The 23,662-nt window shown below is 40.4% G+C and overlaps 1 protein-coding gene across 4 annotated transcripts in view; it reads left to right on the top strand.

Annotated features, from left to right (window-relative positions):
• The window catches only part of CACNA2D3 (calcium voltage-gated channel auxiliary subunit alpha2delta 3), a 1,133,445-nt gene that overhangs the window by 246,812 nt on the left and 862,971 nt on the right, over positions 1 to 23,662 (top strand). For all 4 annotated transcript variants that reach the window (XM_069736702.1, XM_069736703.1, XM_069736699.1 and 1 more), the window contains exon 3: positions 14,116 to 14,232. In XM_069736702.1, coding sequence (XP_069592803.1) covers positions 14,194 to 14,232 — 39 coding nt within the window. In that variant the 5' untranslated portion in view covers positions 14,116 to 14,193. The remainder of the gene's footprint in view (positions 1 to 14,115; positions 14,233 to 23,662) is intronic.

Here is a 23,662-nt window from a genome sequence, read left to right as displayed (position 1 = left end):
TACATGGGCTGTGTTATATACTATGTGGGCTGTGCTATATATTATGTGGGCTGTGTTATATACTATGTGGGCAGTGTTATATACTACGTGGGCTGTGCTATATACTATGTGGGCTGTGCTATATATTATGTGGGCTGTGTTATATACTATGTGGGCAGTGTTATATACTACGTGGGCTGTGCTATATATTACGTGGGCAGTGTTATATACTATGTGGGCTGTGCTATATATTACGTGGGCAGTGTTATATACTACGTGGGCAGTGTTATATACTACATGGGCTATGCTATATATTACATGGGCAGTGTTATATACTATGTGGGCAGTGTTATATACTACGTGGGCTGTGCTATATATTACGTGGGCAGTGTTATATACTACGTGGGCAGTGTTATATACTGCGTGGGCTGTGTTATATACTACGTCGGCTGTGCTATATATTACGTGGGCTGTGTTATATACTACGTGGGCAGTGTTATATACTACGTGGGCTGTACTATATATTACGTGGGCAGTGTTATATACTACATGGGCAGTGTTATATACTACGTGGGCTGTGCTATATATTACGTGGGCAGTGTTATATACTACATGGGCAGTGTTATATACTACGTGGGCTGTGCTATATATTATGTGGGCAGTGTTAAATACTACATGGGCAGTGTTATATACTACGTGGACTGTGCTGTATATTTTACATGGGCTGTGTTATATACTACGGGGCTGTGCTATATACTACGTGGCTGTGCTATATACTACGTGGCTGTGCTACTTACCATGTGGCTGTCTGTGTTACGTGGGCTGTGCTATATACTATGTGGCTGCTATGTACATACATACATACATATTCTAGAATACCCAATGCATTAGAATCGGGCCACCATCTAGTGCTTTATAACTGTTCAGAACTGTGAAAATCAAATTACCATAGTGGGACTAAGTAAAAAATTTTTTAAAAAACAATTGTAAATTTTTTTAAAATCACAAAATAAAAAAAATATATATTTTACCCACAAATAAATATTTTTTTCAAAATGAAAATTGTCCCACTAGTTAACACCTTCAGTGAACATTGTAGAAAAATAAATAAAAAACGAGGAACAACACAGTTCTTTTTCATCATACAGCCAAACAAAAAGTGGAATAAAACACTATCAAAATGACAAATTTAAATAATAATGGCATCACTAAAAATGTCATCTTGTCCCACAAAAAATAAGCCTCCATACAGCTCCATCAACATAAAAATAAAAAACTTATAGTTCTCAGAATAAAGCGATGCAAAAATAATTATTTTTTATATAAAATAGCATTCAATGTGTAAAAAGCGCCAAAACATAAAAAAAAGGTATCGCTGTAATCTCACTGACCCTAAGAATAAAGCTGTTTTATCAATTTTACCACATGTGGAACGGCATAAAAAAATAATTCATGAATTGCTGATTTTTGTTCATTCTACCTCCCAAAAAATGGAATAAAAAGTGATCAAAAAATGTTATGTGCCGTAAAATGATACCAATAAAAACATCAACTGGTCCGACAAAAAAAAAGCCCTCACATGAGTCTGTGGCCTAAAATATGGAAAAATTATAGCTTTCAATATGGCAATTCAAAAACTTGTTTAAAAGCATCTTTTAGTGTGTGACAGCAGCCAAACATTAAAAATCAATATAAATCTGGTATCGCTGTCAGTGCACCGACCCGAAGGATAAAATCGTCTAATCACATACCGCACGAGGAATGGCGTAAAAAATAAATAAAACCAATACTTCACCTGCTGTTGATTTGTTCATTCTTCCTCCCAAATATCGCAGTAAGGTTCGGTGCACTCTGTACTGAGCACTTACATCGGGGTTTCCGCATAAATCTCTGAAATACATGATTCAGATGGAATCCCCGGTGGAAAATTCCCTATAATGAGGCAGATGTTGTAGGTGCCGTGGATGCCGTCTGACCTGTTATCTGGCGGATTGAATTGCATAAAAGTGTATTCGGCCACAAGTTTGTGCACCTCTGAAAAGAAGGGCACCGCTGAACAGAGGCTAGATGGAGTCCACAGTAACTGCTGCTTCATTATAGTGAATCTGAATTCATCTGAATAATATCAAATCATATCCATCTGATTTAGATAGAAACCCTGATATAAGTGCTCAGTGTAGAGGGCCGGATAAATGTGATCTCAAACACATAAAATGTTCCCAATAAAAGCTTCAGCTCAATCCACAAAAAAACAAGTCTCCACTCAGGTCCATCATCTGTTAATAGAAATATAGAGGGCTTCCACGTTACTGGTAGCACAAAGCCTCTGGAAAAGCACTATGGCTTATCAGCCCCAAAAGAAATCCAGCAAATTCAGCATTCCCAAATCCAAATACCCCTCACCCTTCTCAGCCCAACATTGTGCCTAAACCACATTTAGCATCTACACATTTGGCATTTCTGTAGCAACGATAGCCTGCTTAATTTATGGGTACAAGTCTCCAGAAGCATGAGTTGGACATAAAATACTGTTCACTACAGCGTACGCTTCACTACAATAGCAGATTTGCATTTTTCACTCTGCAACATCCACTGCTGCTTGTTTCTGGAAAACACCCATGGAATTAAATTCATCACTACACTTGTAGATAAATTCACAAAGGGGTATACTGTCCAAAATGTGGTCACTTGATGGGGGATTCTGCTCTTCCAGCACTTAGGGGCTCTGTTTATGGAGTCTGCAAACTGTTTTAGAAAAATCTGTGCTTCAGTGGGCAAATAGAGTTCCATCTCTCCCAAATCTTGTCATGCTGGTAAGCAGTACTGTACTGTACAGCCACATATAGTGTATTTCCAAGTTCAGCAGAAATTGTGTGACAAATTTTGGTGCTATTTTCACCTATTTGCTCTTGTGACAATCTGAAATTAGGCACATCGAGGGCTCTCCAAATGTGACATTGCGTCTGCTATTAATTTCAGCCAATTTTGCATTAAAAAAGTCAAACGTTGCGCCTTCCCTTCCAAGCCTTGCTGTGCACCCAAACAGTAGTTTCCCCCCAACATATTGTGTACCGGCACACTCAAGAGAAATTGCAGGAACTTTTTGGGGTCCATTTTCTCCTATTACCCTTTGGAAAATAAAAAAATTGAGGCTAAAAGAATATTTTTATGGAAAAAATTTGATTTTTGATTTTTACTACTCAAGATTATAAATTTTGTAAAGCACCTGGATGTTCAAGGTGCTCATCACACATCATCTAGATACATTCCTTGAGGGGTCTCATTTTCAAAATTGGGTCACTTGTGAGGGGTTTCCACTGTTTAGGCATATCACTCTCCAAATGTGAAATAGCGCCCTGTCTTGTTTCCAGACAATTTTGCGTTCAAAAATTCAAGTCGTTCTCTTCCGTTGATGCGTTCCAGAGTTATTTTCACATAAAGTAACACTGGTCAGAATTGTAAAATCTGTCCTGGTCAGGTGAAAACAGGCTTGGTTGTGAAGGGGTTAAAGCTGGTATCCGAATTAATAGATTTCACCAAAACCCAAAACTAGCTCTGTTTGCAACTGTGACACCACAACTCTGACTCTACAGCCCTGGTATAAGAGTATTGGGCTGTGTTGCCACACAGTGCACAATTCCAAGCAGGTTGTGTTAATATTATGGCCAAATCATATGCAAATTTTGAATCTTTTGCATATTATCTTTCTGGCAGAGAGATGGAGACTATCTCATAAGTACCTCCAAGGAGAAGTAGCTACACATTAATCTATTGTCCTACCCTTCCAGCCTTGCAACATGACCAAGGATTGATGCTATGTCTCTCCTAGGTGATACTTTCAAGACAGTTTTTTTCCTTCTGCAAGAGAGATAATTTGCATACTTTTCTACCATGCCGTATTGTCTGCAAGTTTCCTAACTCAGTTGCGCTCTTTAAGAGAACCAGTACTTCCACTACAATAGCTGGAGTACTACAGAAGCTGTCAGGTGTCTCCTGCTTTTTTTTTCTTCCATACTTCACTGCCATAAAGATATAAACCCATTTAATCTACAATTAAACTCTCATTCCCACTCAGACTTGTGTGACAGTATTTGCAATTTGGCTGAATTGTTCACTGATTGCATTCCCAATTTATAAAGGATCATAGAACCACTGATGAGCAATTGCAGTCTGAGTGAAATAAGGAAAGGAATGCAGATAAACTGAGAATTTAGGGACACCTTTTGACATGAAAAAAAATATTTTTTTTACATATGTTAGTAGTTACCTTTAGTTAATAATAAGGCACTAAGTTTCAGTGTGCAAACTTCATTCACCTCCTGAATGCAGTTTGCAGCCTGATCCAAGTTTCAGATTTTTCTAATGTAGGAGTGTCTCTCCCAGTAATACAGGCTGGATATGAGGACTTTTTGAATCCAGGGTGATGCTGTTTTCTCTACCTCATAGATCATCTTCTCTCCAGCACTAATTTACTCAATAGGTGCTTTCCTCATTATCTGCAGCCAATTATTTCGGCTATCCTTGAAATTATAAATCTTTTTTTACCCTCTCCACACTGTGGAGTACAATCCTTCTCTTGACTGCTATCTCTGCTACTGAGAGAAAGGAATGGGAGAGGAGAGAGATGTCAGAACCAGGAGCAGGATATAAAGTCTGCCTCAAGCTGTCAACACAAAAAAATCTGTCTTTGAACAGACTTGGGTAAACTAGTGTAGTGAAATATGAATATGTATGGATGTATGACCAGCAGTAAATGAACATCTGTCTTATATTGCAGCTCTCACAAAGGTTATGAGCTATGTTATCCTGAGCAGCCAGTCTCCTGGTCTCCCATCACCCCAGGGGGATGTCCTGAACACACACAAGTGGAAACATTTCACACCTTCTGACTCTTTTGAACAGACAAGCCAATTGCAGCATGACACTATTTACTATGAGAAAGGTCACACAAATAGGTTCAAAGAAAAATAATGTATTCATTGGTAAAATAGCCAGGATCCAGTCACAAACCAAGGATTAGAATACTGACCTGAGAGGCTGGTCTATAAATCTGACCTCCAGGTTGACTCTATAAATTAAGCCATTACAAATAGAAAGCTGTTCACAGATTGAGGGGCAGCCAAACTGATGTGAGCCATTTCATATTCATCCCACATTCACATTCATCATATTTCTGTAAGTTTTCTACCTTTATGTTCATAACTGTTTTGCATATTTGTATGTTACTTTTTAATTACATATTTTTATACCCTTTTATTGTAAGCACTGTATCTTTTCTATAAAGTTTAAAACTTTAATAAGTCTGAACCTTGTATGCTCTAAAGAATCCATAGCCTTAAAGTGTGTGATCCGGGTGATTGGCAGATAGTAGAAATAGTATTTCTGGGACTCATCGCCCATATGTTCAGTGAGTGGTAGCAGCGTGTATGAGCGGGTGTGTGGTCTGTGTCGGCGTGTGATTTTTGCTCCCATTGCAGCATAGGACAGAGGCTGAATGCTGGACAGAGTGAGAGGTGATAGATTAACCCTTGCAGGGGCAACCCCCAGTCACATGCTGAGAAGCCGGTATGTGACAACTAGGTTGCGTCCAGAGTGGCTGCTAGCCAGAGGAGTGAGTCTGGTGTAAGGATGATCAAACTAGCTGGATCATAACAGGAAAGACAGAACTAAGAACAGAATCAAGAGCCGAAGCCATAGTCAGGATTACAGCTGGTGTCAGATAGTCAAAGCAAAGTCACTCTAGACAAGGTAATAGTCAAGAGGAATATTACATCAAATCTGGTCAGGAGTCTCAAGTCGGATTAGAATCTGGAGTAGCATTAGTAAACCAGGTAAAATGCAAGCAATAACTAGCAACTCTCAATAGTATGCCGGGAGGTTAAGTAGGGCATGGTCATAGCCAATTGAGTAGGGACCTAATTACACTTGCTGAGCTGCTGGACCATTCTACCTGACTGGGTGGCACCATAGGTTCCACTCACACCAGTATCCCTGACTGGACAGACGAAAGCAATATTGACCATTTCATCTCCATATATAACCAGTACATCCTAGTAGCTCTGACTGGTTTGTAACTTTCTTGAAGGGCACTTGACTACATAAAGGACTTACGTTCTGCAGCAGCAAAATGGTAGAATATTTGTAATTTAGAGTATATAAAAAATTGCTTATCTTTGTGTTTAGAAAGAAAATGAACAATAAAAAAGTGTTCAAAAGTCTACATTGTCTTTAAATTAAACATTGTGAGATCAAATAAATGTATTCATTCCATATCATGCAGAGGTCTCCAGGTAAAGATTTTGGCTTCATACATGTGTTCTAGCTAAACCTTGGTAATCTCATATAGATTGTTTACTTTGTTAATCAAGCTTATTATACATCAGTAGTGAGAATATAGGTAACTTATTTTACGCATACCAGATGACCCAGTTTGTTGGAGACGACAAGACATAACTTAAAGTTTCTGGGACCCAATGAAAAATCTTTGACATGACTCCTGAGGATAACAGCATTGTCTTCCTTTGTGATCGAGAGGTCTTTTAGATCTCCATCAGTCTTGAAAGAATAAATAGAGCTTAGTTCAAGTATTGCACATCACCACTTTAACAAAACACCAGGGCTTTTGCTCTCAGGATGGATAACTGAGTGGTAAGATGAGTACCACAACTTTATTTTTATTTGTAACATTATGATGGCCTGCGGAGGTGAATTACAGGGAATCTGCATGTTGGCAAATTTCTTTGGAAAATTTGAATAAAATTAAAATCTACTCCAGATTTATTTGCTCATCCACCGTTTGGGACTTTTTTCACTTAAATGCATGTACTGTATATGGAGACAAAAAAAATAATTATTACAATTTGGTTTAATTAAAAATGTGTTGTTTGGGTTTAACAGTCTCTTTGTTTCCCGGGACATTCAACTGTGTTGTGGTCTAGCTGACAGGAGCTCAGGAAAAGACAGATTGAAGAGTTAGGGCTCATACTCACTTGCGTGAAATACGGCCGGGTCTCGCATGGTAACGCCCGACTCTGCCGCCGGCACTTGGGAGTGGAGTGTGCGGCTCCTTGTATTGCTATTCAGCCACACGCTCCACTCTGGAGTGGTGGCGGCAGAGCCGGGTTTTAACATGCGTGACTCGGCCGTGTTTCACGCAAGTGAGTATGAGCCCTTACATGTTTCCCGTCACATTCAACTTTGTTGTGGTCTAGCTGTTAGGAGCTCAGGAAAAGTTAGATTGAAGAGTTACATGTTTTCCGATGCATTCAACTTTGTTGTGGTCTAGCTGACATGAACTCAGGAAAAGACAGATTGAAGAGTTACATGTTTCCTGGCACATTCAACTTTGTTGTGGTCTAGCTGATAGGAGCTCACAAAAAGACAGATTGAAGAGTTACATGTTTCCTGGCACATTCAACTTTGTTGTGGTCTAGATGATAGGAGCTCACGAAAAGACAGAGTGAAGAGTTACATGTTTCCTGGCACATTCAACTTTGTTGTGGTCTAGCTGATAGGAGCTCACGAAAAGACAGATTGAAGAGTTACATGTTTCCCGGCACATTCAACTTTGTTGTGGTCTAGCTGACATGAACTCAGGAAAAGACAGATTGAAGAGTTACATGTTTCCCGGCACATTCAACTTTGTTGAGGTCTAGCTGACATGAACTCAGGAAAAGACAGATTGAAGAGTTACATGTTTCCTGGCACATTCAACTTTGTTGTGGTCTAGCTGATAGGAGCTCACGAAAAGACAGAGTGAAGAGTTAGGCTGGTTTCACATTTGCATTTAAAAACGCAGCGTTTTAAACGCAAACGCATGTGGTGAAAAAAACACATGTAAACGCGGTAAAACGCCGCGTTTTTTAGACGCATGCATTTTTGCATGTTTTATTACAAATGCGGCGTTTTGACGCGTTTACATGTGTTTTTTCATGCGTTTGCGTTTTTTAAACGCATGATGAGAAGTATGTGACAGCTGCCAATCATCAAAATCAACAAGAAAACCCACTATAAACAGAAATAGCTAGGGTTAGGGTTAGGGTTTGGTTGAAGGAAAATAAACCAGCTCACCGGCGATGCAAGAACCAAACCTCGGGAGCACGGACCCGCTGTGTCCAGGCGTACAAAGTCCAAAAAAAAAGGAAGGAATGTCCAGCTTCACTGAGTCCGTAAAAAAGAGTTTTCTTTATTTACAAACTTTAAACATGGAGGATACAGACTTCAGCACAACCATATGGGTAAGAATCTCAACGCGTTTCTGGAGACTAAGCTCCCTTAATCATGACTCCAGAAACGCGTTGAGATTCTTACCCATATGGTTGTGCTGAAGTCTGTATCCTCCATGTTTAAAGTTTGTAAATAAAGAAAACTCTTTTTTACGGACTCGGTGAAGCTGGACATTCCTTCCTTTTTTTTAGGGTTTGGTTCCCTAGTAACCCTAGGGGTCCTAACCCTAACCCTAACCCTACCCCTAACCCTAAGGGATCCTAACCCTATCCCTAACCCTATCCCTAACCTTAACCCTAACCCTTAGGGTTAGGGTTAGGATCCCAAGGGTTAGGGTTAACGTTAGGGTTAGGGGTAGGGTTAGGGTTAGGGGTAGGATCCCTTTATCAATTTTATGGTGTGGGGTGGCTTATCAGTGTAACATAGTAACATAGTAACATAGTTAGTAAGGCCGAAAAAAGACATTTGTCCATCCAGTTCAGCCTATATTCCATCATAATAAATACCCAGATCTACGTCCTTCTACAGAACCTAATAATTGTATGATACAATATTGTTCTGCTCCAGGAAGACATCCAGGCCTCTCTTGAACCCCTCGACTGAGTTCGCCATCACCACCTCCTCAGGCAAGCAATTCCAGATTCTCACTGCCCTAACAGTAAAGAATCCTCTTCTATGTTGGTGGAAAAACCTTCTCTCCTCCAGACGCAAAGAATGCCCCCTTGTGCCCGTCACCTTCCTTGGTATAAACAGATCCTCAGCGAGATATTTGTATTGTCCCCTTATATACTTATACATGGTTATTAGATCGCCCCTCAGTCGTCTTTTTTCTAGACTAAATAATCCTAATTTCGCTAATCTATCTGGGTATTGTAGTTCTCCCATCCCCTTTATTAATTTTGTTGCCCTCCTTTGTACTCTCTCTAGTTCCATTATATCCTTCCTGAGCACCGGTGCCCAAAACTGGACACAGTACTCCATGTGCGGTCTAACTAGGGATTTGTACAGAGGCAGTATAATGCTCTCATCATGTGTATCCAGACCTCTTTTAATGCACCCCATGATCCTGTTTGCCTTGGCAGCTGCTGCCTGGCACTGGCTGCTCCAGGTAAGTGTGTTTTCTTGTTTTTTTTTAATGAAAATGTATGCGTTTTTAACGCAACCAAATGCATGTGCTTAAAAGCGCATGCGTTTACATAGACAGCAATACGTTTTTTTTGCTGCAAAAAACACATGCGTTTTTTGCCGCAAAAAAAGCCACTAAAAATTACTACATGTTGCATTTCTGCAACACAACGCATGCATACAAAAGACACATGCGGCAGAAAAACGCGGCAAAACGCATGCAAAAAAACGCATGCGTTTTTAATGTTAAGTATAGGAAAAAAAACGCAAATGTGAAACCAGCCTTACATGTTTCCTGGCACATTCATCTTTGTTGTGGTCTAGCTGATAGGAGCTCAGCAAAAGACAGAGTGAAGAGTTACATGTTTCTCGGCACATTCAACTTTGTTGTGGTCTAGCTGACATGAACTCAGGAAAAGACAGATTGAAGAGTTACATGTTTCCAGATGCATTTAACTTTGTTGTGGTCTAGCTGATAGGAGCTCACAAAAAGACAGAGTGAAGAGTTACATGTTTCCTGGCACATTCAACTTTGTTGTGGTCTAGCTGACATGAGCTCAGGAAAAGACAAATTGAAGAGTTATATGTTTACCGTCACATTCAACTTTGTTGTGGTCTCGCTGACAAGAGCTCAGGAAAAGACAGATTGAAGAGTTACATGTTTCTCGGCACATTCAACTTTGTTGTGGTCTAGCTGACATGAACTCAGGAAAAGACAGATTGAAGAGTTACATATTTCCCGATGCATTCAACTTTGTTGTGGTCTAGCTGACATGAACTCAGGAAAAGACAGATTGAAGAGTTACATGTTTCCCGGCACATTCAACTTTGTTGCGGTCTAGCTGACATGAACTCAGGAAAAGACAGATTGAAGAGTTACATGTTTCCCGATGCATTCAACATTGTTGTGGTCTAGCTGACATGAACTCAGGAAAAGACAGATTGAAGAGTTACATGTTTCCCGATGCATTCAACTTTGTTGTAGTCTAGCTGACATGAACTCAGGAAAAGACAGATTGAAGAGTTACATGTTTCCCGGCACATTCAATTTTGTTGTGGTCTAGCTGACATGAACTCAGGAAAAGACAGATTGAAGAGTTACATGTTTCCTGATGCATTCAACTTTGTTGTGGTCTAGCTGATAGGAGCTCACAAAAAGACAGAGTAAAGAGTTACATGTTTCCTGGCACATTCAACTTTGTTGTGGTCTCGCTGACAAGAGCTCAGGAAAAGAAAAATTGAAGAGTTACAAACTCTCCTGTCATTCAATCTAAATGATCTCACTAGCTATAGAAGGTAAATGGTGAAAAAAACTTTATGAAACCCAATTGGAAAAAATAATTTTTAGACCCAAATATATTCAGTTAAGAAAAAAAAATGTTCCCAAAGGAGACAATTAGCTAGAGCAAACAGTAATCTCTAATAATGTCTATGCTCAAATTGTCCCACCCTTTGGAATATCATATTTTATTATTTCATCAAACCAAAGATACAACATACAATGAAAATTGTGCAGCTCCCGTTCTTTTCTTTTCTGCACTTGGTGTTCCCAAGAAATCAACAACTCCGTCCAACTAAAAAATGTAGCAAAATATTTCTTTCAACATTATGACCTAAGTGCTCTCACACATTATTTGCTATCCACTTATTTCAATTAGCTTCTCAACAGCAAATGGAGGAAAAAAAAATATAGCACTCCATAATGTGAAGAATTCATACCTGGTCCATTATGTTCTGCTTGGTCTATAATGCATCGGAAATTGACCACCAACAAGTTCTGTTCTTTTTATGCTTTAAGAAACGATTTCAATGTATCATAGAACCATCTGACTGTGATCTAGAGAGTCATAATTAGGCTTATGATCAGTAGTTTGGAAGCTATAACTTCTGCTAAAATGTGAAAACATGCTTTTAGCTATGTTGAAACAGAAGCCGACGGAAAGAAATTCATCTGGATGCAATCATTTGTGTTCATTTTATATTAGAGAGGATATACAGGATTGGAAAAACATGGTTGCTTTCTTCCAGACATAAACCTGTCCATGAGTTGTCTAGTATTGCGCCTATACACACTTTTTGGAAGACAGCAGCAATTTGTTTAATCCTTTAATTCCCTTTAAATGTATATTCCCATCTCATAACGTAATCACGGATCACTAATATATGAGATTACGATGTTATTTTAGGATTGAGAGATTTCAATCAATTCCGTAGCCCCTTTACTCTCAGAATCAGAGGGGATTCCACGCATTAAAGGGAATCCGTCAGCAGGTTTTTGCTATGAAATCTGACAGCAGCCTGATGTTGAACTGCTTGGTGCAGTTTTGATAGAATCCCTGTTTTCTCTGCTGTAGATGTAGCAACAGTGCTATGAATGCTGAGCTGTCTGTAACCCCGCCCACACCTTTGATTGGCAACTTCCTGGGTACACTGTATATTGTCAGCAAGCTGTCAATTAGTTCTGGGAGGGGTTATGCAGATTAGCTGGACTACTTCGCACATGACACCTAGTCTTGCAGTGATAATCTGATTGCATTGAAACTACAGCAAGATGCTGAGCAAGTGACACATCAGGCTCTCTGCCCACCTACATTATACTGCTCTCAGATTACATAGCAACAACCTGCTGCCAAATTTGCTTTAAACTCAGACTAACATAAAGTCCTACTAATAAACCTTTGCTTTATGAGATGAGAACAACCGTTTAATCATCACCTTTGTGCAGTTTACTCTTAAACACAAACTAATTGTATTATTCAGTTTAGATGGATGTTAGACGGAGTGAGATCAAGCTAATTGTATTTGTCAATTTTCCCTACAACCATCGTTTCATTTTCTACAGGAAAAAAAAGAAAATTGGTTTAAAGCCAAGTCAGTTCTCATCTTAGAAGTTCAAATTATTTAACTCCTCTTAAAGATCCATTAAAGCAAAGTAAAACTGTTAAAGGAACATCTGTGTCAGTGACAGTTTTCTATTCTCGGAGAATCCAGTTCATAAACGCTTAAATGGGTGGTCTAAATATCTATCCTTACGCCCTAACCACTTTTGTAATTTGCTTTGTTACACAATACCCTACACTTCTTCCTATCTGGTTAATCCCTAAATGTGTTTTTTGTACTGTACTTCCTGTGATGTTTCATTTCAGATGAGTCTCAAACATGACATCACAGGAGGCCAGCGCTGCACTCACTGCCCGCAATGTCCATCAACCCCTCTGGATAACAACCTCATCAGGTGGCAGCGCTGCAGTTACTCACTGTTTTTTTTTATTGCCGCCCCCTCTGAAGACTTCCTGGATCTTGGGTGATGGATACTGTGGGAGACGTGAGTGCAGCCCCAGAACTCTGCTTGTATCTCTGTCGTCGTAGCTTCCAATTGAAAGAAAATGTCGCTATTGGATGGAGATAAAAGCAATGAGTGCGACAAGCGCCACACCATAGCTTCTATCAGTGCCCACAAATTAATCATCAGCAGGGGTCGGTGATAGAAGCAATGAGTGACAATGGCGTAGCCACCTGATGACCATCAGATTGAGGGCAGTGCTGCAAGCTGTGGGATGGCACTGGTGTCACTCACTGCTTTAATCTCCACCCCCGGCAACATGTTACACAAAAGCTGCAGTGTCGGAGATAGAAGCAGAGTGCTGGCACTGCACTCATGTCTCCCACAGTGTCCAACATCCAGGATTCAGGATGTTTTCAGAGAGGGTGGTGATGCAAGAAACTAGTGAGTAATTGCAGCGCTGCCCTCTTCTTCCAGGAGGGGCGACGGAAGCTCTGGGGAGTGAGTGCAGCCCCGGCATCCTGTGATATCACATTTGAGACCCCTCTCAAATAAAACATCACAGGAAGCAATAAAAAACACATTTAGGGAGTAGCTAGATAAGGAGAAGTATAGGTTGTTGTGTTAAAAAGCAAATTACAAAAGTGGTTAGGGAGTAAGGATAGATATTTAGAAAAAGCAGTACCACCCCATTAAGGGTGACTATAGTCATCGATATATAATGCTCTGAGTATGGACTGTGATACAATCGACCGGCTGTGTGTCTTCTGATTGGAACTCAACAGCCTTATATATGCCTATGAAGCTGTCATGTTCAGGTCAGGAGACCCACGTTCCACACTTGGACTGTGTTCCACCGATGTCTCAATTCATCCTTAGGGTAAATTTCCATGGTGCAGATTTCATTGCAGAAATTTCTGCCAATAAAAATGAATTTCATTAATGGGGTTGTTTCAGATTATTAGGAAACTTGCATAATTTTCTGCAACAAAATCTGCAGCAAATATACAACATGTGAACATACCCTAAGACAATGTTCAACTTTAGACTACAAATCTACGCATTTCTTTGCAGATTAGACAGTAGATTACAAAGTATCGGGAGGGATGAATTCTACAGATTGATTTGAAAACCTACACCATCCTCTGACTTCCATATTTTTTTTTTCTGCCACATTAATAGTGTTTTTAGTAACTCTAATTTGTTTTGCGCTGTAAATTGATGAAGATTTGTGGTGAGGAATTTGAGATAAATTGTGAATGTGGAAACAAACTCTAAGGTAAATCGGCAGAAGGCAGCATTTAGGACTTGTATTTTGCAAGACGACCTATAGTTTCCATTGGCACCAAGTTTGGCTTTATTCAAACGTTTCATTACTTTTTATTCCATCTGCAATGCCAAATCTCCTTTTTAATGACTTGTATCTTTATATTACTGCATTTTCTTCAAGAACATCCATTTTTATACAAATGGTTGATCAGTGTCATGTTTTGTTCCCTTAGAAATACAAAGAATTTGAGAAGGAAGTTTCCATAGAAGAAATAGATGGACTTCATCTGGTCAAGAAACTTGCAAAAGACATGGAAGAGATGTTCCACAAGAAAGCAGAAGCCGTTCGGGTTTGTGGAATTTCATATTTACCTCTTAGATGATTGAGTCAATGATTTCAATTGGTGGTTTTGTTGGTTAAAGCAAGAAGCCTGAGGTTGTTGAGATGTAGTTTGTGGACACTGGTGGAGCAGATGGCTACAAGAAGATGAAAAACTGCTACCAGCTTATATAACAGCTGGTGGAGTCATTAATGAAGTAGGAACCTACTATAGATTGCAATATTATCCAATGGGATGGCATATTGTATGATTTCAAAATGAGGAGACCCCAGCTCCACGAACTGTGATCCTTTATTCAACATAAGCAATTCGGAGGACATACACGGTCAACGATACAAATTCACATGACAAGCATCAATGCGTTTCAGGTGGTGTCTGACAAACCTTAATCATGAATCACAGTTCGTGGAGCTGGAGGCTCTTCATTTTCCATTTTCCCCTCCTTGACAAGGTGCTTCCGGCCTTCAAACACCCTCAAGATGCAATCACGGTGAGCTGGATTTTATTTTATATTGTATGAGTGTCCTAGATAAAATAGATGTTTGGATAATATAATTAAATCATTGTGGATCTTGGTAATATTTTTCATTCTAATCAAATTTTTCCAACATTCAATAGAAATTCCGATTGTTATCTATTTAAGTGGCCATCCAATTAGTTTCCCTGGGCTCGGTTTTTCAGATCAACTATAATCAGGAGCAGCAGAAGAAAGGAGGCATTAAATGATTCCCATTAAAATCAATGTATGGACTTGCCCTGTTCTTTAGGGATGATCTTTGCAGTATCTAAATACTTTTAGGTGAAGATCCTGAAGAAGGAAATCTTTTTTAACCCTTCCCGACAGACTGGGTAATTCTCTTATTCTATATTTTTGCTTTTTTCGTTTTTCTCACCCTTTATTCCAAGATCCATAACTTTTTCATTTTTCTGTGAGGCTTGTTTTTTGTGGAACAATTTGTAGTTTTGAGCGTATGACACCGTTCATTTTCCCATTCAACGTATTGGAAAACAAGAACAATATGCTGTGAGGTTATATTGCACAAAAAAAGCAATTTTGCAATTGTTTTTTTAACTTTTGTGTTTATATGGTTCATTGTGCTGTAAAAATGACTTAGTACAGTTACGCTGATACCAAACTCGTATATTTTTGGTGCGCTGACATTTTTATTGATACCACTTTGAGGTAGATACAACATTTTCATTGCTTTTTATTGCACTTGCGGTAACCAAAAAAATTCAATTTTGCTGCTTTGATTTATTTCTGATTACGATATTTATTGTCGATGTTAATTATTTTGATAGACTGGCATTTTAGGGACATGGACTGTGTTTCTTATCTTTTCTATATGGAGCGCCCCCAGACGCAGGGCCGCGGGTTACTCGGTATCGGTCCTCTGCTGGCTCAGTTCTGGGGATGTCACGGTGGCTGGACCCGGTCCGTGACCATGCTAAGGGGCGTCCAATGAAAGGTGATACGAAGTCTGTCAAGGTTTAGTGATGCCACCTGTGGTATTGGTATGAGTGAGAGGTTGAAGAGGTGCGTTAGCGTTGGGATGAAGACCTTGGAAAGGTTAGGGATGAGGTGGGATGGGAGCGGGTCAAGCGTGCAGGTGGTGAGGTGTGATCTTGACAGGAGGGTGGAGAGCTCATCTTCTGCCATGGTGGAGAAGCTGGTTTTATGAGAATTGTGCAGAACTGCACTACCTAGCAACAGTAATATATATAAAAAACAATATAATAGTGAGGGACATGTTATTCACTGAAAGTCTTGTCTGACTGCCCTCGGATCATCGGCAATGGGCTGTGTTTAGCACTAGTCTGCCTTTTACAAACAGTTGTTTATTGGCCTTTTATGCCACCCACCATATACATCTCTCAGTGCACAATTAAGTTATCACCGGGAGATTTGTATTCAAGTTGTCAGATATTGGAAAATTGAAAGCTTTGCTTCTTCTTTCAGCTTTTACAATATCCCTGAAAATAAACATTAGTGTCAAGGAATCGACAAATTTACATAAAAGCCATACATCTGTGCAAATCTTTTCATCTGTCTTCTTAGTGTATGTTTCTTTTTATCAGTGCTAAATGTCTGATGATAAACTGAGCATAAAAGCCGTGTAACTCGCTTCTCCCTCCTTCTTGTCTGAATGACAGCAAAACAAAATTCCTGCAAATATTACCTCGCTTTCCTGAGATTTTAAAGCGAGGTCTACAGAATTGTGATGTTATATAGTTACACTACTTGATAGTATTTATCTTTAAAAGCAATGATCACTTTTGCACTGACTAATTTTTTTCATTTTTTATTTGCTTCCTAAATGCAAAACTAGGCAAAATTGCACATAGGCTTTATTAAAGAGAGTCCGTCACTGCCGAAAGTTAACAAAACTACTCATGCATGTATATAGGTACGGTAAGTTAGCTGCAATAGTGTCATTGTGGGCTGTGATCACTGGCTCCTGTCTGCAGCACAGTACCAAGCGGCAGCTGCAGACAGGAGCCAGTGATGAGATCCGGCAATGACAATGTATGAGTACAGCTGAAGTGTCCATGCAGAGCCACTGATCGAGTTGGGGTAGTGCTCGTTTGAGTGTTGTCAATCAAGATCTAACTGGGATTAATGATGCACAAAGCTCATGACCACGACAAGGGTGCACCAAAGCCCCTTTATTTGCATACAAAATAAATATATTTTTAATGGCATCTAAACCACTAAACATTATACCACAAGTATGATCTATCTTTGGTCTCAGTCGCCGAGATGCCAGAAAAATTTGTGGCAAATATTGGATTGTTGGCAGAAAAAAAACACTTCATAAAATACTAAGAATTTTTTCCGCATTTTTAATGCATATTTTTCCCATTCAAATGGGTGAAAAAATGCTGAAAAAAAACTCAGAGAGAAATGACATGCTGCGGATTTGAAAATGCTTCGGATCTGCAAGTAAAAAATAGACAACACGTGCATGAGATTTGCCAGTACAGTAAACTGTGTTTGTTTGTTTTCAGCAAAAAGGCACAGAAAAAATGCTTAAAAAATGCAAAGTAAGTATGCCTTAAGTGGTATTGTTAGCGTTTTGGAGGTGACAGCCTCCCTTTAAATATTTCCTACCATTTTGTTGCTGTAAAGTCTCTTAAAGGCCTTTGTATGGCAGGCTGTCAGTAGGCTGCTGATGACTCTTTTTGCTCTCCTTCTTTAAAAACTGCCTGCCTGTTCTAACCAGTGTAGGCTCAGGTTGGTCACTGACCACTCCTGCCGGCGATTCAGCTGCTCCTCGTCAACAGAGCAACACTTCTTCTTCAGAGCTGCTCTGTCAATGGGACATAACTGCAGACATGCTAATTGACAGCTGACTTCCTGCAGTTAGGCAGTGGGGAGTCACCTTTCAATCAGCATGACGTCACGGGCAGTCACGCCCCATCAACGGAGCAGAGTGGAAGAGAAGCCACTGTTCTGTCAATACGACATCGGTAGAAGCCACAGAATTGCCGATAGATCTCTTTCCCATAGTAAAAATGTAATATAGTCCTGAGTAACCTCTTTAATCCTCTTTCAAGAAATACCAGCAGAAATTGTGAGGAGATTGTACAGAAGAAAGAAGATCAGAGCGTGGAGAGGGAAAAAAGCATCCAAGTTTTCAAGGAGGGCCTATAAAACAGACTATCCTGAATGAGACTATAGAAAGGAAGGACAGTAGAATCACGCAGTGTGAATCACTGTAAAGAGAGGAGAACATCAATGGCAGACTCTGTATTTGTATTGGAAGGTTGAAAGAGAAATCTGTTTGACCAGCACCTATCTATGATGTATGGCTTACTCGAAGAAAAAAATCCTCCAAATTCAAAGAATTATGCTGTAAGGTTATACAGTGTTAGACAACATAGAAAGGTGATCACACGGCTGATGACGAAGCTGCTGGATGTCTAAATCTACAATAAAATAAACCCATCTACTTTGTGAGAAACCTTTAAATGGAGAAAAATCTACTCTCCATAAGAAATTCACTTTGTGGTAAAGGCAACAAAAGAAAATCTTAATTAATACTTGATGACAGCTCCATTTACATTTAAAAACAGGGAACAACCCGCAAAATATGGCTTTGTAAGAAGTTCTTATCTGATGGACATAACTGGACTGGAGGATTAGAAAGCTGCTACATAGCATCAAACAAGTTTCGTCGTTGTTCTTTCTGTTTGGCTTTGATCACTTATCATTTGCATACCAAGCAGATGACATTCCCGAAATTGGCAGCTGACGTTCCTTTTATGTCTAATGTCCGAAGAAATGAATCTGTTTCTTGAGAGATAATTGTTCCTTAATAATATTAGTATCTATACAAAGCTTACGGGAATGTGAGCACGTGACTGCATGAAATGTCAGAAAACACATCCTTGTACTCTACGGCTCTGGTCACAAGGGCTCATGCCCTTCGTTGAAGATATTCGGTATATTGAGACGGCCTTTACTTTATACTAACTACCTGTCACGATCCATGTTTGGATCTGTGGCAGATCTGACCTCTCAGATTAAAACTTTTTTCCTTTCAGCTATCGGAGGCTAATGCAGTTTTTCCCTGGTGGCCGCTGGGGTAATTGCATTGCTGCTAGTTATGATGTGGGTGGTGACCACTCCCACCTTCCTTTAAAGGGTCACCTGATGTAGCAGCTGACTGTTGGTTATACAGGTCCTTTTGGAGACCAACCAAGCTGGAGTCAGGAGCTTGCTGGGTTCAGTGGTGCTTCGGTTGAATTCTGTCATTTGGTGCCTTACTCTGCCGTTCGGTGCATTTCAGCAGAGAAAAGCTAAGTGTTGTTTTGTGTTTCCTTTACCCCCGTGGTGTTTGTTTTACCTTACCTTGTATTACTGCAGCAATGGGACCAATGATCTCACCTGCCAGTTCCCTACTTAGGGATAAGAGTAGGGCAAGTGAGGGACTAGGTATCCTGTTTAGCGACTGGTTGAAAGAACCCGCATAGTGACGGTAGCAAGAGCAGGGCACATCCTCAGATGAGTGCAGGAGGTGTTCCCTACCGCCAGGGCCCACCGTTGTTAAAGTGTCCCTGGTGTACCCTTGTGTGTTTCGCCGTTTTGTGACCGACCACTCGTCGGGTCGGGTCACGCTAGGACAATCACTTCGTGGCACTACTCTTCTAATAAAAAATGAGCAAATATATTCAAATATAAGAAAATATTACAAAAATCCACATTGGCCAAAATGAAGATGTTTTTTGTAATTCGCTTTTGCACAGAATCAGCAAAATGGTCATCATGTTGCCAAACAGTAAAGGTCCATCAAAAGGTTAAGGAAAAAAATACTGATACTTGCCTTATTGCTCACCTCTCCGGCCCCTCTGTTCCTTACCGTCACCCATCTGCTCTTCTTCCTATCTGTTTAAGACCAGTACTTGTGTTCACGCTAGGTCGGGACTTCCAGCTATGATGAAGTCCAGGACATTTCCTTGTATGCACACCCAACGTCGCATCTTGAAATCATTATGTTGTCATCTTTCATGCATTTGTGGAGAAACATGCTGCCCTAATGTGCAGAGGCTCAGGGATTCCTCTCTTGGGGGGTGATAACAAGATTCACCGAGCGCCGGTCAGGGGATTGTGAAACCCATAGGATTCGGAGAGCTGAGCGCTAAGATCAGTATAAGTTTTTTTTTTCTACATCTTTAGGTTCATTATACTCTGGGGTCTTGAAATAAGGTACATTCAATTAGCTGAGAATAGCCTTTCTGCAAACCAAATTTCCCAGAAAAAATGTGGACGAATGGCTGAATTCAAATTTTGCCTCATCCGCTCTCCATTTAAAGCTAGGGTCACATGACTGTTTTTCTCTCTAGAAAATTGGCCCGATTATGCTAATCAGAGTATGATCAGAGTGTGATCCGACTTTCCCAGAACTGGAGAAAAAAAAAGTTTCTCCACCTTCTCTGAATTGTAAGTTCATGAAAATCGGATACACTTGGGTGTTATTCGAGTGATGTCCAATTTTTCCAAAGACTCATAGAGTTGCATATGCGGGTGCCAGCTGATTCTCTGAGACAAGTCGTGCATGGTGCGATTTATTCCTTGGACCGACTCAGACTGAGGAAAATATAGGACATGTGCGCAGTCCCATAGAACAACATTGGTCCGAGTGCGATCCATCAAAATGACAGCACTAATCCAATTTTTACGGTCGCGCATAATGCCAAGGGCAAAATTTGGTCATGATGTTTGGTAGGCCATAATGTGATGTGTCTAGATCCTAACACTACATTAATTACTCGTTATATTATAGAAGATACCCTTTGGGCTATGGTTTATTTTATGAAAGGTACTGTTTAAGGCGGATGTGTCAGATGTAGAAAGCCAGGCTGATTTCTTTGGTCTTAGTGATATATTTTGCATAGCCTCATTCAAATCAATATGGTTGAGCTCTAATAACACACATAGGCCATGTATAAAAGTGGCATGTCATACATTATTATGGTGTAAATCAGTATGGAGTGCAGTAATTTGGGAAACATAGTCATGTCTGGGTTGCCATATCTTGGCCAGAAAACAACCCAACTGGTCTTATACACAAGGTATACAATATATATGTATATATATATATATATATATATATATATATATATATATATATATATATATATATATATAGTACAGACCAAAAGTTTGAACACACTATCTCATTTAAAGATTTTTCTGTATTTTCATGACTATGAAAATTGTACATTCACACTGGGGGCATCAAAACTATGAATTAACACATGTGGAATTATATACTTAACAAAAAAAGTGTGAAACAACTGAAATTATGTCTTATATTCTAGGTTCTTCAAAGTAGCCACCTTTTGCTTTGATGACTATTTTTCACACTCTTGGCATTCTCTTGATGAGCTTCAAGAGGTAGTCACCGGGAATGGTCTTCCAACAAACTTGAAGGAGTTCCCAAAGATGCTTAGCACTTGTTGGTAGGGTTGAGCGACTTTTCCTTTTTGAGGTCGAGTCGGGTTTCGCGAAACTCGACTTTATCAAAAGTCGAGTCGAGTGAAATCGGCCGATCTTCTTGAAAAGTCGGGGTCGGGGGATCGGCCGAAACACGAAACACGAAACCAATGCAAGTCAATGGGAAATCTATATATTTTTATATTTACTTCAGCGCGATATAGCAGAAAAGCCGGTAATTCAATTGCCGGCTTTTCATTTCTCCTGCCTAAACCCGACATGATATGAGACATGGTTTACATACAGTAAACCATGTCATATCCCCCTTTTTTTTTGCATATTCCACACTACTAATGTTAGTAGTGTGTATCTGCAAAATTTCGGCGCTGTAGCTATTAAATTTAAGGGTTAAATCGCGGAAAATATTGGCGTGGGCTCCCGTGCAATTTTCTCCGCCATAGTGGTAAAGCCAGTGACTGAGGGCAGATATTAATAGCCTGGAGAGGGTCCACGGTTATTGGCCCTCCCCTGGCTAAAAACATCTGCCCCCAGCCACCCCAGAAAAGGCACATCTGGAAGATGCACCTGTTCTGGCACTTGGCCACTCTCTTCCCATTCCCATGTAGCGGTGGGATATGGGGTAATGAAGGGTTAATGTCACCATGCTATTGTAAGGTGACATTAAGCCAGATTAATAATGGAGAGGCGTCAATTATGACACCTATCCATTATTAATCCAATTGTCTGAAATGGTTAAAAACCACACACACATTATTACAAAGTCTTTTAATGAAATAAACACACAGGTTGCTGTAATATTTTATTGCTCTCTCAATCCACCTGAAGACCCTCGACCTGTAACAAATTAAAAATAATAAACCAACAATATACATACCTTCCGTAGATCTGTACGATGTAAATCCATCTGAAGGGGTTAAAATATTTTACAGGCAGGAGCTCTGCAGCTGTGCTCGTGCCTGTGTGTTTATTTCATTAAAAGACTTTGTAATAATGTGTGTTTGTGTTTTTTAACCATTTCAGACAATTGGATTAATAATGGATAGGTGTCATAATTCTCGATTGCGTTCAGGTTTGGTGACTGTGGAGGCCAGGTCATCTGGCGTAGCACCCCATCACTCTCCTTCTTGGTCAAATAGCCCTTACACAGCCTGGAGGTGTGTTTGGGGTCTTGTTGAAAAATAAATGATGGTCCAACTAAACGCAAACCGGATGGAATAGCATGCCGCTGCAAGATGCTGTGGTAGCCATGCTGGTTCAGTATGCCTTAAATTTTGAATAAATCCCCAACAGTGTCACCAGCAAAGCACCCCCACACCTTCACACCTCCTCCTCCATGCTTCACGGTGGGAACCAGGCACGTAGAGTCCATCCGTTCACCTTTTCTGCATCACACAAAGACACAGTGGTTGGAACCAAAGATCTCAAATTTGGACTCATCAGACCAAAGCACAGATTTCCACTGGCCTAATGTCCATTCCTTGTGTTCTTTAGCCCAAACAAGTCACTTTTGCTTGTTGCCTGTCCTTAGCAGTGGTTTCCTAGCAGCTATTTTACCATGAAGGCCTGCTGCATAAAGTCTCCTCTTAACAGTTGTTGTAGAGATGTGTCTGCTGCTAGAACTCTGTGTGGCATTGACCTGGTCTCTAATCTGAGCTGCGGTTAACCTGCGATTTCTGAGGCTGGTGACTCGGATAAACTTATCCTCAGAAGCAGAGGTGTCTCTTGGTCTTCCTTTTCTGGGGCGGTCCTCATGTGAGCCAGTTTCATTGTAGCGCTTGATGGTTTTTGCCACTGCACTTGGGGACACTTTCAAAGTTTTCCCAATTTTTGGAACTGACTGACCTTCATTAAAGTAATGATGGCCACTCATTTTTCTTTGCTTAGCTGCTTTTTTCTTGCCATAATACAAATTCTAACAGTCTATTCAGTAGGACTATCAGCTGTGTATCCACCAAACTTCTGCACAACACAACTAATGGTCCCAACCCCATTTATAAGGCAAGAAATCCCACTTATTAAAGGGAACAGGTCACCCCCAAAATGGAAGGTGAGCTAAGTTCACCTGCATCAGGGGCTTATCTACAGCATTCTGTAATGCTCTAGATAAGCCCCCGATGTAACCTGAAAGATGAGAAAAAGAGGTTAAATTATACTCACCCAGGGGCGGTTCCGGAATGATGGGCATCACGGTCTGGTCCGGGGCCTCCCATCTTACGATCACGTCCTCTTCTCGTCTTCATGACGCAGCTCCGGCGCAGGTTTGCCTGCCCTGTTGAGGGCAGAGCAAAATACTGCAGTGCGCAGGCACCGGGAAAGGTCAGAGAGGCCCGGCGCCTGGGCACTGCAGTACTTTGCTCTGCCCTCAACATGGCAGACAAAGTACGCCTGCGCCAGAGCTGCAGAGTGAAGACAAGAAGAGGATATCATCCTATGAAGATGGGAGGCCCCGGACAGCGACACACATCGGACTATACCGCA

This window comes from Ranitomeya imitator, chromosome 8, assembly GCF_032444005.1.
Source record: "Ranitomeya imitator isolate aRanImi1 chromosome 8, aRanImi1.pri, whole genome shotgun sequence".
NCBI lineage: Eukaryota > Metazoa > Chordata > Amphibia > Anura > Dendrobatidae > Ranitomeya > Ranitomeya imitator.
This window is presented reverse-complemented; position numbering and strand designations above follow the sequence as displayed.